The 15,847-nt window shown below is 41.1% G+C and overlaps 1 protein-coding gene across 15 annotated transcripts in view; it reads left to right on the top strand.

The window, feature by feature from the left end:
* The first annotated feature begins 6,232 nt into the window (after window positions 1–6,232).
* The window catches only part of LOC116697881 (mitogen-activated protein kinase kinase kinase kinase 4), a 91,687-nt gene continuing 82,072 nt past the window's right edge, over window positions 6,233–15,847 (top strand). For 5 of the 15 annotated variants that reach the window (XM_032529473.1, XM_032529475.1, XM_032529468.1 and 2 more), the window contains exons 1-2: window positions 6,235–6,525; window positions 6,800–6,865. In XM_032529473.1, coding sequence (XP_032385364.1) covers window positions 6,469–6,525; window positions 6,800–6,865 — 123 coding nt within the window. In that variant the 5' untranslated portion in view covers window positions 6,235–6,468. Of the gene's footprint in view, window positions 6,526–6,799; window positions 6,866–15,847 lie in introns of all 15 variants that reach the window. The other 10 variants (XM_032529470.1, XM_032529462.1, XM_032529464.1 and 7 more) reach the window with 4 other exon arrangements.

Genomic DNA, 15,847 nt, shown 5'->3' with positions numbered 1-15,847 from the left:
AAATGCCACTAGAGAGCAATGAGAGTGAACCAAAACAGAAAAATTGCAGACCATAAAACTAAATCAATGAACTGAGACATGCTATAAACGTCCACAGAGCTGAGGAGACCCGCACACGTGGGCCCACAGTCATGTGATTGAATCCTTTAGTGTGAGTTACTCAACGAGCTGCACAGAGCCACTGGGAGTGTACTCACCAGGTCTAGAATAAACTCAGTAATTTAGATGTCCATACAGCTTGAAATCCTTGAAATATCCCTGCTATAGATAACACATAAAAGCCGGGCACACCCAGTGGGTGATACTTTGATGTGTGTGGGTTGTCCCCCTCCATCACTTTCAAAGGAAAGACTCACTCAAGAGTACAGGCCAAAGCACAAGTTTCAGGGCAGTGAACCCATTTCTTTTTTTTTCTTTTTTATCCCCAACATGACATAATACAGCAGTTCTTTCCTGGAAGCTTTAACATAAAGCAAAAATAATGTCTATTTTGCTGCTTTAAGCAAAGATACATAAAGCAATCAATGGCATGTAATGCCTTTATGTTTGACTTTGTTCAATGCTGTTCCTATTTAAATATGTTCGTTCCTATTTTGTTATTATGTGTTATTAATGTTGAGTGTTTGCAAAATCTGTAAACCGTGATTGCTTTTCAACAGAATAATAAATAAAAGGGGTTTGAAGTCATTTTTACAAAAAGAAACTACAATAATGATACACTAAAGGTATGTCAGTTTGTTATTACCCATACTGTATAAAAAAGTAACACTGATCATCAGCATATGTATGTCCTGCTCTAATCCAGTTTGAAGACTTTGAAGTGCTGTGGTTTCTGTTCCATGTGTGCCAACAGATGCTCATTTTTGGGCATTTGTGGATAGCAAAATTAAAGTGAGTGAGGCAGTGGAATAAACTGTAACATCTGGATAACCAACATCCTTAACAGGCAATGGTAAAACCGTGTTAGAGAGGGGCATACATTCTTGTGGAAAAGAAAAATGAAAGCATTTACATCACAGCAGAAGACGGATTGAGAGCAAAGAGTGTTGGGATGTAGGAAGAAAAGATTTCCTGTGCATAAACGCATTAAAAAAGAACCGAAAAGGGAGCAGAGCTTTTAAGACATTGAGTGCAGAGACAAGTTTTCACGGACTGTGGAAGGATGAAGAGGAGCAAATGGGTCTTCACAGTTTATATTACTGAAACTTCATCACTCCATGGGTTTCCTGCTGAGAACCATGGCCTCAGATTTAGAGGTGCTGATCCTCAGCCCAGCCGCTTCACACTCGGCTGCGAACCGATCCAGTGAGCGCTGAAGGTCACAGACCGATGATGCCATCAGGACTACATCATCGGCAAAAAGCAGCGATGAGATCCCGAGCCCACCGAACTGCAACCCCTCCCCGCCCCGACTACGCCTCGATATCCTGTCTACAAATACTACAAACAGGATTGGTGACAAAGCGCAGCCCTGGCGGAGGCCAACCCTCCAGAACCTGGAACGAATCCGACTTACTGGCGAGAACCCGGACACAGCTCTCGCTTTGGTCATACAGAGATTGGATGGCCCTGAGAAGGGACCCCCTCACCCCATACTCCCGCAGCACCTCCCACAGTTTCTCCCGGGGGACCCGGTCATACGCCTTATACAGATCCAGAAAACACAAGTAGATGGGCATACTCCCAGGCTCCCTCCAGGATCCTTGCAAGAGTGAAGATCTGATCCGTTGTTCCACGACAAGGACGGAATCCGCATTGTTCCTCTTCAACCCGAGGTTCGACCATCGGCCGAACCCTCCTTTCCAGCACCTTGGAGTAGACTTTAACCGGGAGGCTGAGAAGTGTGATACCCCTGTAATTGGCACACACCCTCTGGTCCCCCTTTTTGAAGAGGGGAACCACCGCCCCGGTCTGCCACTCCTTAGGCATTGTCCCAGACCTCCACGCAATGTTAAAGAGGCGTGTCAACCAAGACAGCCCCTCCACACCCAGAGTTTTCAGCATTTCTGGAGAGATCTTATCAATCTCTGGGACTTTGGCACTGGGGAGTTGTTTAACTACCTCAGCGACTTCCACCAGGGAAATTGACGTCAATCCCCCATCATCTTCCAGTTCTGCCTCTTCCATGGATTAGGACTTCCTCAAAGTGCTCCCTCCACCGCCCTATTACCTCCTCAGTTGAGGTTCCCAGGATCCCATCATTACTGTGGACAGCTTGGATGGTTCCCCGCTTCTCCCTCCTGAGGTGGCAAACGGGTATCCAGAAGCACCTTGGTGCCGACCGAAAGTCCTTCTCCGAACTTCTCCCTCACCCGCTGCTTTGCCTCTTTCACGGCAGAGGCTGCAGCCCTTCGAGCCCTTCGGTACCTCGCAACTGCCTCCGGAGTCCTCTGGGATAACATATCCCGTATGTATAATAAAAATAAAAAATAAAGAAATAGAAATCCAGCAGTAGCAGTCCAGCAGTGCAGACAGATTAACACCCACCATCGTCCCTGTGCACATTCCCTCAGTCCTGACTGGGCACAACCACAATGACTGCATGTCCCATATGCTTATGGAACACTCAATATACTAGTAGTGCATTTGATTACACAATTTTGAATGATGTATGAAAGCTGCGAGACCAATAATTTCTGTTACTATTCTTGTAAATGGAGATAATTATGTGTTGTGTATAACTAGTTCCTGTTTTTCTCTTCTTTTTCTAACATGTGGAATATAATGTGTGCCTGTACACATGCTGTCAATCAAGAGACACTGCCACAGAAGAATAATTGTCCCACACCTTTGCACACAGAATGGGCGGTGCATTATCTATTTAAAGTACTCTTGTTGAAGTAAGTGAAAAAGGTCTATTGGTACCTTTCTAAAAACACTAGTTCCTGTTATGTATTATCCTGGTTTTAGTCATAACCAGGCAATTTATCATCTGTGAAGGAGTGTCTCTGACGCCTCAACATCACAGTCCATCTGTCATTCGTGTCTTAAAGGTACAACTATGTGACTATACCATGCTATGTCATTCTAACTTTAGTATTATGTAGAAATTGTTATGCTGAGCAAGAACTGTGAGCGGGATCTTCTTTTTTCAAATCTCAAGTGATACTTTTCAACCCACTCGCATCTGAGACAGGTAGATGTTTGACTATCTCCCATTGAAAAATGAAAATAAGAACACCATACAGCATCTCTAGGAGACTGTTTTTAAAGAACATTAAAACTGCAAAGTAATCTCAAAAGGATTCTTCACTGACAAACAGTATTTGCATTAGCCTTCAACATCAGGGGCCGGCCAACCGACCTGATATCTGTACTGTTGGATGACATTAAGCCGCAGAAATTAACACTCACACCAGTTCACACGAATATTTAGAAACAAGAATACGGAAATCACTGTCGTATGATGTGTCATCAGCATTTGGTTCTAGTGTGTTTTCATGAGTGTTAACCAAAATCCGGGAGCAGGATATGATGCAGCCTGTCTGGATATCACCCCCCCCCCCCCCCCCCAACAGAACAGCAGAGCAGTGACAGCAGTACTGAAATATTTATCACTGTTTCCATTTCACATGCTCTAATTGCCCTGCGTCTATCTGATGGAGAGACGCAGGGAGAAGTACAAACAGAAGCTGAGAGAGAGGATGAGATGTGGAGAGAAAGGAAGAGGACAAGATAGTTATCAGATACATATTTACATTGTAGGATTCACTGTGCATGTTTTTCAATATTTCACTGTAGAACGAGATTTGTGAATTCATTTTTCACAGCAGAAAATGCAGATTTAGTTCCTAAGTTTAACTCTTGTGGGTTTATACTGGCTGTAAGACAGTCGTTGGTTTGGTTTATTCCAACCATCCATCCGTCCGTCCATCTTTGTCCGCTTATCCAGTGTCGGGTCGCGGGGGGAGCAGCCACAGCAGGGGACCCCAAACTGCACCTTCCCAATCAACATCAACTGTCTAAGGATGACCTTTAATGTTATGTCATAGCAGGAAAAGCAGGTGTTGTTGACAACATTAAAAACAACTGTATTTGCTTATTAGACCATTATAAGAAAGTTGGTATTGCATTTCTGAAAGTAAAGTCGGAAGTTCGGAAGTAACAGTGGTTGTTATGGTTGTCTGATGTTAAAGTCGGAAGTTTAACATCGTAACTTTGTATTTGCAAAAGTTTAATGATTTTTAAGAAAACAAAAATGTTGTAGGCCTACTTTGCACTTCATGTATTGTTTAAAGTAAATAATGTACATTTTTGGATTGAAAATTGTGAGATTTAGTCTTGATTATTGTTTTATGTTTACCTCAAACTAAGCCAAAAAGTGAATTTTCCAAATAGTGAGTGTGTAGGAGCCATTTGGATCCACCTTTTAAGTTAGGTTAATTTAGTTAGTTATTTTAGCCACCTGGGGGAGTGTTGCACTGGGTGTGGCACGTCACTGGGACTTAGGTATATTTACAGGTGTGGTAATCAGCGAGGGAAAGGTGTGGATGGAGGGGGAACACACGCTTCTTAGCGTAGTCGTGAGCACTTAACACTTTATAAATCAGCCCTGGGTGAAGTACTGTTTTATGGGAACTACCCTTTTTCTACTTTTATAATAAACGGGAACACCACCCAAACAGAACTAATGCCTGGACCCAAGATCTTTTGCTGAGCGTTGAGAACACCATGCCATCCATACCGAGGCCTAAAGGACAGCCTCAACAGAGAGCATGTACGTTTTTTAAGATTTACTTATTAGGACAATGCATATTAATCAACATTTCTTTAAATGCAGAAGAGTAAGCAAGCTGGCTAATTTTCCACTGTAGGCTAGTCCTGAGACCATCGTTAACGAAATGTCACCTGGACGTGTCTCTTTCTCCTGAAAACGCTGCTGCTTGCTTGAAAGTAACTGACGTTTTGTTTTCGACATGTTGTGGCTCAGTCAAATAATTCATATCCATATTATTAATGTGGATTTGTTTGTTTATTTGTTATTTTAACATCCTGTTATGATGTATGTGTATATTATGTCTAAACTATTGGGACCTTGGGGTTCAATAACGTATCTATCTATCTATCTATCTATCTATCTATCTATCTATCTATCTATCTATCTATCTATCATGTTATCTATCTATCTATCTATCTATCCATCATGTGATCTATCTATCTATCTATCTATCTATCTATCTATCTATCTATCTATCTATCTATCTATCATGTGATCTATCTATCTATCTATCTATCTATCTATCTATCTATCTATCATGTGATCTATCTATCTATCTATCTATCTATCTATCATGTTATCTATCTACTATCTATCTATGTATCTATCTATCTATCATGTTATCTATCTATCTATCTATCATGTTATCTATCTATCTATCTATCTATCTATCTATCATGTGATCTATCTATCTATCTATCTATCATGTTATCTATCTAACTATCCATCTATCTATCTATCTATCTATCTATCTATCTATCTATCTATCTATCTATCTATCATGTTATCGATCTATCTATCTATCTATCTATTATCTATCTATCTATCTATCTATCATGTTATCTATCTATCTATCTATCTATCTATCTATCTATCTATCTATCTATCTATCATGTTATCTATCTATCTATCTATCTATCTATCTATCTATCTATCATCTATCTATCTATCTATCTATCTATCATGTTATCTATCTATCTATCTATCTATCTATCTATCATGTGATCGCAGTAGACATAAAAAAAATATATGATTCAAATTTTGTAATTCTATGAATCGATTTTAAATCGGTAGCGCTTGAATCACGATTTGAATATGAATCGATTTTCTTGCACCCCCCTTGTCTCTGTAGTCTCAGAGCTCCAAACATGTCCCTATGATGGTATTTACCTTCACACACAACCAGCTGGCCTACATATAAATGCATTTTACAGGGTAAGTGTTAGTGGAAGCGTTGATGATTGGTCAATTTACAGTCCCCCTTTTCAAATGTGAGGGGGCATTCAAATTCTCTTCAGGGCCCCAACAAGTTTTTAGGGCTGTTTGAGAGAGAGAGAGAGAGAGAGAGAGAGAGAGAGAGAGAGAGAGAGAGAGAGAGAGAGAGAGAGAGAGAAGGGGCGGAGAATTAAGAGAGAGAGAGAAGAGAGACATACGAACAGACTGAGCAAGGGAGAGGGCGGAGAATACAGGCAGAGAGACAAACACACACGGGGAGAGAGAGAGAGAGAGAGAGAGAGAGAGAGAGAGAGAGAGAGAGAGAGAGAGCAAACAGGGCTCCAGCAGTTGGTCGGTATGTAGCAGCAGCTGAGCGTCCGCCCGGGATTACAAAGAGGAAAAACGCGCCTTGGATAGTAAATATCACCAGCGGGATTAAAAATAAAATCAGCCGAGGATGAGATACACACCGTCCAACTGAAGGAGACTGAAAACACGCCGTTATTTCGCTAATTTAACACCGTTTTTTAACGAAAATGGCGAACGAGTCCCCGGCTAAAAGTCTGGTGGATATAGACCTAGCATCCCTGAGGGTGAGTACGTGTCTCAAAGACATTTTCACAGTGCATTTTATTTTTCCGTGCTCAGAAATAAAAACACAAACATGTTGTAGGCAGTGCTGATGTTGACACAGTCCTGTGGTGGCTTTTCTTTGTCTAATACCCGTTGGCATAGGAGGCCAGCCAACCGGGCGCAGCCGAGTCCTACATCGAACGAACCCGATTGTAAATAGCTACAGGCAATCAATCAATCAATCTAGTTTTTTTGTTCGTTTTTTTATACATTTTTTATGCTTTTTAAATACAGGATCCTGCTGGGATTTTCGAGTTGGTGGAAGTGGTCGGAAATGGCACCTATGGACAAGTCTACAAGGTAGGTGTGTGTGTGTGTGTGTGTGTGTGTGTGTGTGTGTGTGTGTGTGTGTGTGTGTGTGTGTGTGTGTGCGCGCGTGCGCGCGCGTGTCTGTTTTAAAGCCCCAACCGGGAGAACAAACGGACGGAAACAGGAGTACAAACATGCATTTATGTATTTTTCCCCTCTCACGGTCTCAGGAACACGTTTATTATAACACGTCCCCTCCCTTCATGGGGACCGGTGCAGTCTGGACTGGATTATCTCTCCGATAGCGCTTTGGCCTCTCACTGCTTCACATCCACATTCGTGATGTTTGGATTGTAACGATGCAAACATCCACCCAGGCCACCTTTTTTGGTACCAAAGAAGTTCCTCCTCCTCCTCTCACCCACACCCAAGTAATACATATTACCTGCATACTGCAAGCTTTGCAATGGGACTGATTTGGCCAACCCCATCTGTGCATGACAAGCCCCTCACCACGCTGACTTGTGCGCCATTGGGTGGGCGGTGTTTCATTGCGCATTTGTGCACACTATTGTCCAATAAGTCTTTTGCTGGAGTGGCTCTTTGCTGCATTTATGGTGACAGGCCTGTTTAACCCAACACACACACACACACACACACACAGAAACTGGAAAAGGCATCTAATTGATACCCGATTACCCCCATCAGAGATGACCATCCGGCTGTTGCCTTGTAGAAATGTGAGCAGAGGAAAGAAGAGGACATAGTCGGAGCTGCTGGATTGACCCAGGCTTTTACTATGCTGTTTAATTTGGAAGTAATCTGAGGAAATGTGAATTTTGTTGTGTGTGTTTGTTTGAAATGATGTTATGTGAGTCACAAGGCAGCTATAGGTCATGTTCCCATGGTTATTATGACTTGTGAGCAGTCACATCATCTGAGATGTTGCAAGACAAACTGCAAATCAAAGCTGTGTTCAGCTGTGATTGACTCTCAATAGCTTATGGCTAGAAAATATTGACCCATGTGCTGCTTTTTTTCCTCCGGTGTTGCATTGCAGCAAGAGTTACAATTCCAAACTCCCTTTGGTACATATCAAGTGAAATCGGACCTAGACTGAGGTCGCTGATCTGCTAGGTAGCTTTTATGGAAACCCAGTGAAAGTTCTGACGTTCGCAAGTTCCAACATCGCCTCATTTAGAATTATGTTCTGTACAGCTATAGCAAAAGCGTGTTTTAGTCCCCGTTTGAATTATTAGGACAGATAAAAGTGTACAAATACATACATTTTTGAAGATGTGCTAGGTTGGTGTCCGCTGAGCCACTAACAGCCCTGGCCCAATTAAACCCCTGGCTGTATGTACTGCTAAAATGCCATCCTCTTGTGACACAGGAGGCTGTATTAGTGAAGCAGAGCTAGAGGTGATTCTGTCACTTGTATGTCATGAGAATGCACAGCTGGAAACAAGTCGATTTTGTAGAGGTGGAGAGTAGCAACATCTGTAAATGACAAAGCTCCATCCTCAGGCTTTCATGTTCCTTCTGCTGCAGATTCTGCACCATAAATGATGGTGTTAAAAAGGATTACATCATCCTCAACGTGGACATTTCTTCTAACTGCTGTCTGACATGTATCATAAGGTAAAAAAAAAAGTCCCTGTGGACTTCTTGTATGGCATACACTTGATATTGCTCTGGAGTTTATTGGGCAAGGATCATGGTAAACATAGAGCAAAGTAACTAACATACAGTATGATGTGCTCCAGGAAATCATAAAGTATATATGAGGAGCCATTTTAAGCCTTGAAGTGATGTCTGAGAAAGATCAGCTGACGGGAATGTTAGTCACCTGAATTGCTGCAAAAAATGAGGTTGCAAGACACTGAATCATCACTGGCCTGTAAGCTCATGCTCATTAGGATCTTTCTTTCATGATTATCACAGTTAGTTGACATAAGGAGTTTGAGCAGGAACCTAAACAGTTGGCATTGGCGCTTAGATAGGGCTGTCTATCGCCATTGATTTCTGGATTTTATTCTGATTTACAAGGTTCAATGTCAATTGGGTTAGGGAAATTTCAGTTACAATACCAGTTTATGTTACCCTGGAAATTCAGAGTTCTTGCAAGAGCACATTTTGAATTTGCAAGTCACTGTAGCATCGAGTAATGCTGCTCATTAACTAGAGCCTTGTAGCCGAGCTGCACCAATCACATCGGTGTATCTGATATAGGCGGGCCGGAGGCGAGTTAAACAGATGACGACAGTTTAATCTACCAGTTAGCTCCGCTGGTAGCTAAGTGTATGGGGCTCTGGATACTGCACCCTGTTTGTTGTTGTGATTGGTCGTAGTGTTATCCAATTGCGCGCAGTGACATTTTGAAATGCACGCTTGGTGCCGCCCCTCGAGATGGGAGACTTTCATTACTCAATGCCAAACCCTATTTTGGATTTGGGTCTGGATTTGCAGGCTAGAATTTTGCTTGGATATAAAAGACATTCCCAGAATTAATGCTGTACATTGTACAAGCGAGAAGCAATCAGTTTTTATAATGCACTAGGTCAATGTTTGGTTTGGTTAAAGTACTTTTTACTTAACAGGACTAACATTATATTAACATAATAAAACACTTGTTTCAGGGTAAACAGGACCTCGCAGGCTTATTTTACACCTGTACAATATGGCATTTGTGTTCACAGAACAATCTAGGGTCTAATGTATCTCCAGTTCTGCCTCTGAGGATAACACAAATGACCATCAGCATTGAATGATGAGACGAATGTCACTTTAAATCAGATTGTGTGGTCATGGACAATGAGTCACGCCCTAGGTTGGCCGCCGGCTCCGCTGTTACCTCACAGTGTGAACGATGAAATGTCTCCTCATAAGTGAGCTCGGTGACGGCCATATGGGTGCGTTTGGTCATACCTTTTTGTGCCGGGAGTAAACAATAGCGCTGAAATCACATCTTGTTTTGCTGTGAGGTTTTTTTTTTGTGGCTCGAGGGAGGATGGCGACTGCTGTAAACGTTTCATTAAAGAAGGGGACAAGTGGTTGTGGAAATGCTTAGATACACTGGAACACAAATTAACCTTGACATTTTGAGTTTAAATCCTCAGGACTTGGTGAATCATAACTACGTGTGCCATGCAAGTTTGAGGATGAACCAAGCTCTTTTTGTCGGCGCTTCCTTGCCTTGAAACGTCTGACCCAAAACCTGTCTGTGTGTTTGGGTCGGCACATGTGTACTCGGCGATTGGTTGGGTTTCCCATGCCGGCACACTCTGCAGCTATTCGCCAACCAAGGCATGTTGCAGCTATGTGCACTGAAAACAGCTGTTGGGATGGAAAAATCAAATAGGGTGGGGGTACAAAAGAGAGAGAGAAGCACTCACCCTTTTATCATCAAATTGTTTTAGTTATACTAGGCCTGAAATGTCCGACATCAAGCTGGTGTTCATACACCATCCACTAGACCAAGATCTGTTGCTCTATGATTGAGTTCTAAAATGTTTACTTTTAAGAGAAACATCTGTCAGCGTGTTTTCAATTTCAATTATTTTGTATGCCTTTTTCTTGATACTGATGATCAGCCTTACTCTGACTTGTTCAAAAATAATATTTCTAGAAAATGCACCAAGGGAATTTATCTTAATGTATATATCCCATATCTCTAAATTTTCCCCTACAAAAAAGTGAGTTGGCTAGCAAATACATTTTGCATGTGAAAAATTGTCTTTGGCTTTACAACAAGGCATACATTAAAAACAAAACAAGGGGGTAAATTGAGGACGTTCATCAAGAACAAAACATCCTGTGACAGAAAAAAAGAATCAAACATGGATTCCCAAAACACACAGATAAGGTAAAATAACCCAAACTACATAAACATCAACCAAGTGTAACAAAGGTCGCGTGATTTTGTTTCCATTTAACGGTGGGAGGTAAAAGAAAAGTTAAATCAGAGCTGAAGGAATTTTTAAAACTCTTTGGTAAGACCACACTCAGCATGTGGGACTGGGAATCCCCCTTTCTGAGGAAATGGTTTAACCCATTTACGACTTTACTAGTTTCTCTCCTTCAACCACAGCTGTGATTGTTTCAGCCTCGCTGAGGCAGGGCGCCTTTCAGCTTATGAAATGTCCAAAATGAGCAAACAAATCAAACTTTTGGGACTTTTTATTGGCTTTGTTCTCAAAAAAAAGAGAAAAGATGTGGTTTGTTGGTGCGGGTGTCTGCTGAGAGAGCGAGTGGATGTTTGTGAGGAAGTAGTGAAACGGCGGAAGTCATCAGTGCAGTGAGGAGAAGTTGGTAGCTTTGTTGTGATGGCCAGATAAGAAAACCACAGCCCTGTTCCTGTCGCTCTTTTTTATGTACTAGCATGAAATGTCTCAGCAGTTGTAACAACATGTGGCATAAATCCTGCTGACTCGGTGAGATGGGATGTAGAAATGCAATGCAGATAATGTTGTTGTTGTTATTAAAATGCTGATCATTTGTGTGGATTCTGTTACCGTTAAGTTGAATTCAGTTATCGTCATACTCGAGTGAAAAATACCCATCACTCTTTTCCAGATGCAAAGCTTGATTTTGCTTGATGTGAACGACCAACAGTCAAAAACTCCCCCAAAACATGAAATCTGTAAATTTTGGAAACTGGAAATATAGAGAATGTGAGAATTATGACTTGATCATTTATTTTCTGTCGGATCAACCCTAAATCTTTATGTCGTCACATCTACGGACATTATTTAGTTACCATACTACTGCACAATCTGAACATAAATTTGCATGTGTACATTTGCATGAGAAGATAACTAAAAAAACAAATAATGAGCTTCATTAAAAAATCTTAAACAGTTGTTGCCGTTCAAGCTAATTTTAGTCCTGTTTACGGTACCTTTTAGATTGGAGGATGTAAACCATCAGCAGGAGGGTCTTCCCCTTCGTACCGCTGTCTTTTCTTTCTCATATTTAACTTCCATCCATGCTGTACATTCTGGGGAAAGACTAGAACTAGACTTATGAGATGACTTGACAGGTAACCATTAACCAGTAACAAGAGTAGGTGTGATATGACTTGATAGCCAGACAGCAGCATTACCCGCATGCAGGAAACATTAATATTTTTTGTGGGGTTGATCTAATGATTTGCGTTCTGGATTCATAAATTAATCTTGGCCTCAAGACGATGTCTTCAAAATGCTACAAGTTGCAGTCCAACACCCAAAGGAAAATCCTCTGATAACAAAAACAGCCCTTCAAAGCCACCTTACAGCTTTATCCCCATGACTGATTTTAGCAGGAAAAATGTTGAAAAAGTGAGGTTGGGTGTGGCTCTCCAGCAGCAGCCTGTCATCAGCAGGGCACAGCACCATCACTGCGAGTTCCTCGGAGGAAATGCACTGCAGCAATTCACTGAATGCACTGCAGACCTGTCAGATGCCATGTTCTTGTCCTCCTGTTAATCCCCATTTGGAGCTGAAGAAACAAACACATTTCCTTGACTTGTTCATATGCGGTTTACACATTTGCTTTATCAAGACAATACTGGCCTTCTATTAATACTAAATAATTATGTTTTAATTTAAAGCAGTAATGTATCCTGTTTTCTCTATGATGGTGGATCATTCTGACTTTCACAAGAGCTGCAAAAAATTGAAAGAAATCACAAGTTTTAGTCTCCTAAAATGGTGTAAAAAGGGCTGCAACTAATGATTATATGGTTATTAGAGTACTCACTCAATTATCAATATAAATGTCATTTACTATATCAGCAAAATAGTCCAAGGCAATGTCTTCAGATAGCTTGTTTTGTCTGACCCCAACCTATTTTTTATTTATAATGATATAATACAGAGGAAAGCAGCGAATCATCACATTTTAAGAAGCGGGAACCAATGAACAATTAGTATTTTGCTTGATTAATTACTTTTCTTGACAATTAATTGAATAGCAAAAATGTTCATTTAATTCTAGTTGACCGACTAGTCATTCAATCAAATAATGGCTTCAGCAATAGCATCTTCCATCTCAACAAGAACAGCTTTCTAGGGAACGCTGAATATTTAGAGTTTATTTTATAATATTTAGAATATTTAGGCATGTGAAAAGATATTCTTGATGAAGTGCTTTTAGACTTAAACATATCAACCCAAATAATTGTCAATCAAGTCCTTTATCTTAAGTCACCAGAAGCATAGTATCATACACCTCTTAAATGTCTATGATTTTCTTCTTATTCCAGTTCTATGGGGAGCTATTTATAGGCCGGTCCCTGCTCTGTAAAGGGGAACTACAAAGCTGTCAGAAGGAATGGACTCATGCAAAGCTGGCTCACAGACCTTCCGGCTATTCAAACTGGAATGTTAGTTGTGTCTGCAGTGACCTTTTAACAGCGCAGGAAGTGAAGTACAGCCGCGACCAACAACAACAGCAGCAGCAGCAGCAGCAGTAAAGCTGTCTCTCCACTGGGAACTTTACTTTACAGTCAAAACTAGCGTTATCTACCGAGACCTTTCCAATCAGAAGAAGTGGAAGCTCTGCCACTGATAGCAGCAACAGGAACTTGACTTTGTCACGATTTACAATGGAGAAGTGCTGGGCTGCACCTACTAAGCATTGTTTTCCATGTTGATGTGCAAATACTGAATCTATCAGTGTAAAGGCCCAATCACACGTGACCAGACACCCAATGTCACCAGAGCCCAAAGGGACTTCTTTAAACTGCTGTTTTTTGAGAGCTGTTGTCTGATACTCTAACCAGGACATGCTAATGGATTTTTGAGGCTATTTCCCTAATTAATATGTTCCTAAAAGCTCAAAGAACTGTTGGATTAATTGCTAGAGTACAAATGCACAAATAAAGATACAGTGATTAACCTGATTTGAATAATTATTAATTTCATTCAATATTCTTGAAACACTGAGGCTATGGTATGAAATGGATCTGCTAAATTGTTTTTTCTGGTCAAAACACTGCCAGTACACCTATATGTCCATCAACTGTTAATACTGAAGCAAAGATTATACATTGATGACATCTTGAATGAAATCATAAGTGGTTTCAAAGAATAATTATAGAAAATCTTTATTTTTTAAATTTTACACAAAGGTGACATTCTTCGTCTTAATCCGTCTGTTAGCAGTGACCAGCTCTGCCTGCTAGCTACAGTTTAGCTAAAAATAAGACCCAGAGCCTCAGACAGTATCTGGGTCGCGCTCCTTGATGCTCACTGTGTGCGCTGATGCAGTGACCGTGCTGCTGCTTCATACATCAGGAGCAAGATTCCTGTGCTTTTGTTTCATATTTGCTGGCTTTTTTAACACATTTGTTGGCATTTAATGCTGACACTATTTTTAAACGATTGCCTTAAGAACCAGAGAGACGATCTTAAGCTCGGTCCGAATTTCTTCCAGAAGTCACAACTTGATATCACATTGTCACCACAATGTGGTTTGACGCGTCGTTTCCCCTGCCAACCTGCTCTTAGTGCAAAACACAAGCTAATATGTCCCTTCATTGTCTGTGTTTTACTGTTGACAACATGCATCTTACATATATTTTTTTCAGCCAGCAGGGTGTGATTGCACAGTCACAAAGATCGTGACGCTGCAAGTTCACAGAGAGTTTGCTGGCCTGCAGAGACAAACCTTTAAACTTTTAACAAGTTTTGTGGACAGAAGAAGAGTTTCCTTTTTCCTCCTCTGCCAGCCCACCCAGCAACAGGCCCATTCCTGAACCTGGATGAAGATGGAAAAAGCTATTTCTTCCTTAGAGCCCATCCTCACAGAGGAATGCAAGGGTCAGGGTGCACCCACAAGAAGAGAAAGAAGAGAGAGGATTGGAGGAAAAAGGCTTTGAAATTATGGATGATGAAAGAGGGGTGGGAGGGGGAGCAGCAGAGGAAGGTCTGTGGTTCCTGAGCATCCCTCCTCCTCAACCCTGGTCTTGTGTCTCTGTGGGAGGAGGAGGATATTAAGGGGGGGTTGGATGGAAGGCACTATTGCTGTAATCCCTCAGCAGGACACGACACACGCTGAGAGAAAAGGAGGGAGTCATTAGGATAAAGAGCTAAATATTATATAAAACATTTACTAGCTGCTTTTCAGTTGTCCCTCTTCAAAATGTAATTACTCACTTTTTTATGTCACAAGCTACCATTTGGTCCCTTATGTCTGACAACGATGATTCTTCTGTGCTTTACAATTTCTTGAATGAGTGGAATTATTATTATTACATACACTTTATAAGTGTACCGTTGTCATGACTTGGGAGTGATCCAGCTTTATCTGAAGGTGGCCACCCTCACTGTTAAGTTGTAGTCACATCATATTGTTGGAAATTAAGAGGCAGCATCGACTGTGACATCTGTCAACTGTGTTTTTGTCTCACTGAAACTACTATAAAAATCATCATAATTAACAAGGTACCACTTTTTATCGTTTTGGTTTTGCTCGTTCCTGCAAGCACGTATAATGCATCGTGTAGTGCAGCTACAGTGTGTGTTAATGTGCTGCTGGCTGGAGCGACGGATGCATGCAGACGTTGCAGAGAGATGGCTTGTTGTAGCCGTGAGGCAGCGATGCTGAAGAGACATAGAGATTATAAACTGTATCTCACTGTGTCAGGTGCAGCTGGTAAATTTATTCCAACAGAAGAAATCAAAATAAGTGAGCTTTTGTTTTGAAAACCAACGCATTGCGTAGTTATCCGCTGATCAGAAAGTTTATAATCTGAATGACAATGTTTTTTAACTTTTACGCTGTCATATATTTTGTATGAGATCAAAGCAGGGTATCAAATAAGGTATTATCTTATCAGAACTGAACAATAGACCACAGTATTTAACATTAATCAAACTTATCTTCTTTACGTCTGATGTGATCAGGTGCCAGTGCACTCCAGCCAGCACATTAACATATCAAGGGCTGTCAAAACCAGTTTAAGTCTTTAAATTTAATTTTAATATCCCAAACTGCTAATCCAGTGATTTAATCACTTCTTCTTTTTCCTTCCTCTTCCTCTTCCTC

This window comes from Etheostoma spectabile, chromosome 11 (genome assembly GCF_008692095.1).
Source record: "Etheostoma spectabile isolate EspeVRDwgs_2016 chromosome 11, UIUC_Espe_1.0, whole genome shotgun sequence".
Lineage (NCBI taxonomy): Eukaryota > Metazoa > Chordata > Actinopteri > Perciformes > Percidae > Etheostoma > Etheostoma spectabile.
The sequence above is the reverse complement of the archived record's forward strand: the minus strand, read 5'-3'. Positions and strand labels throughout refer to the sequence as shown.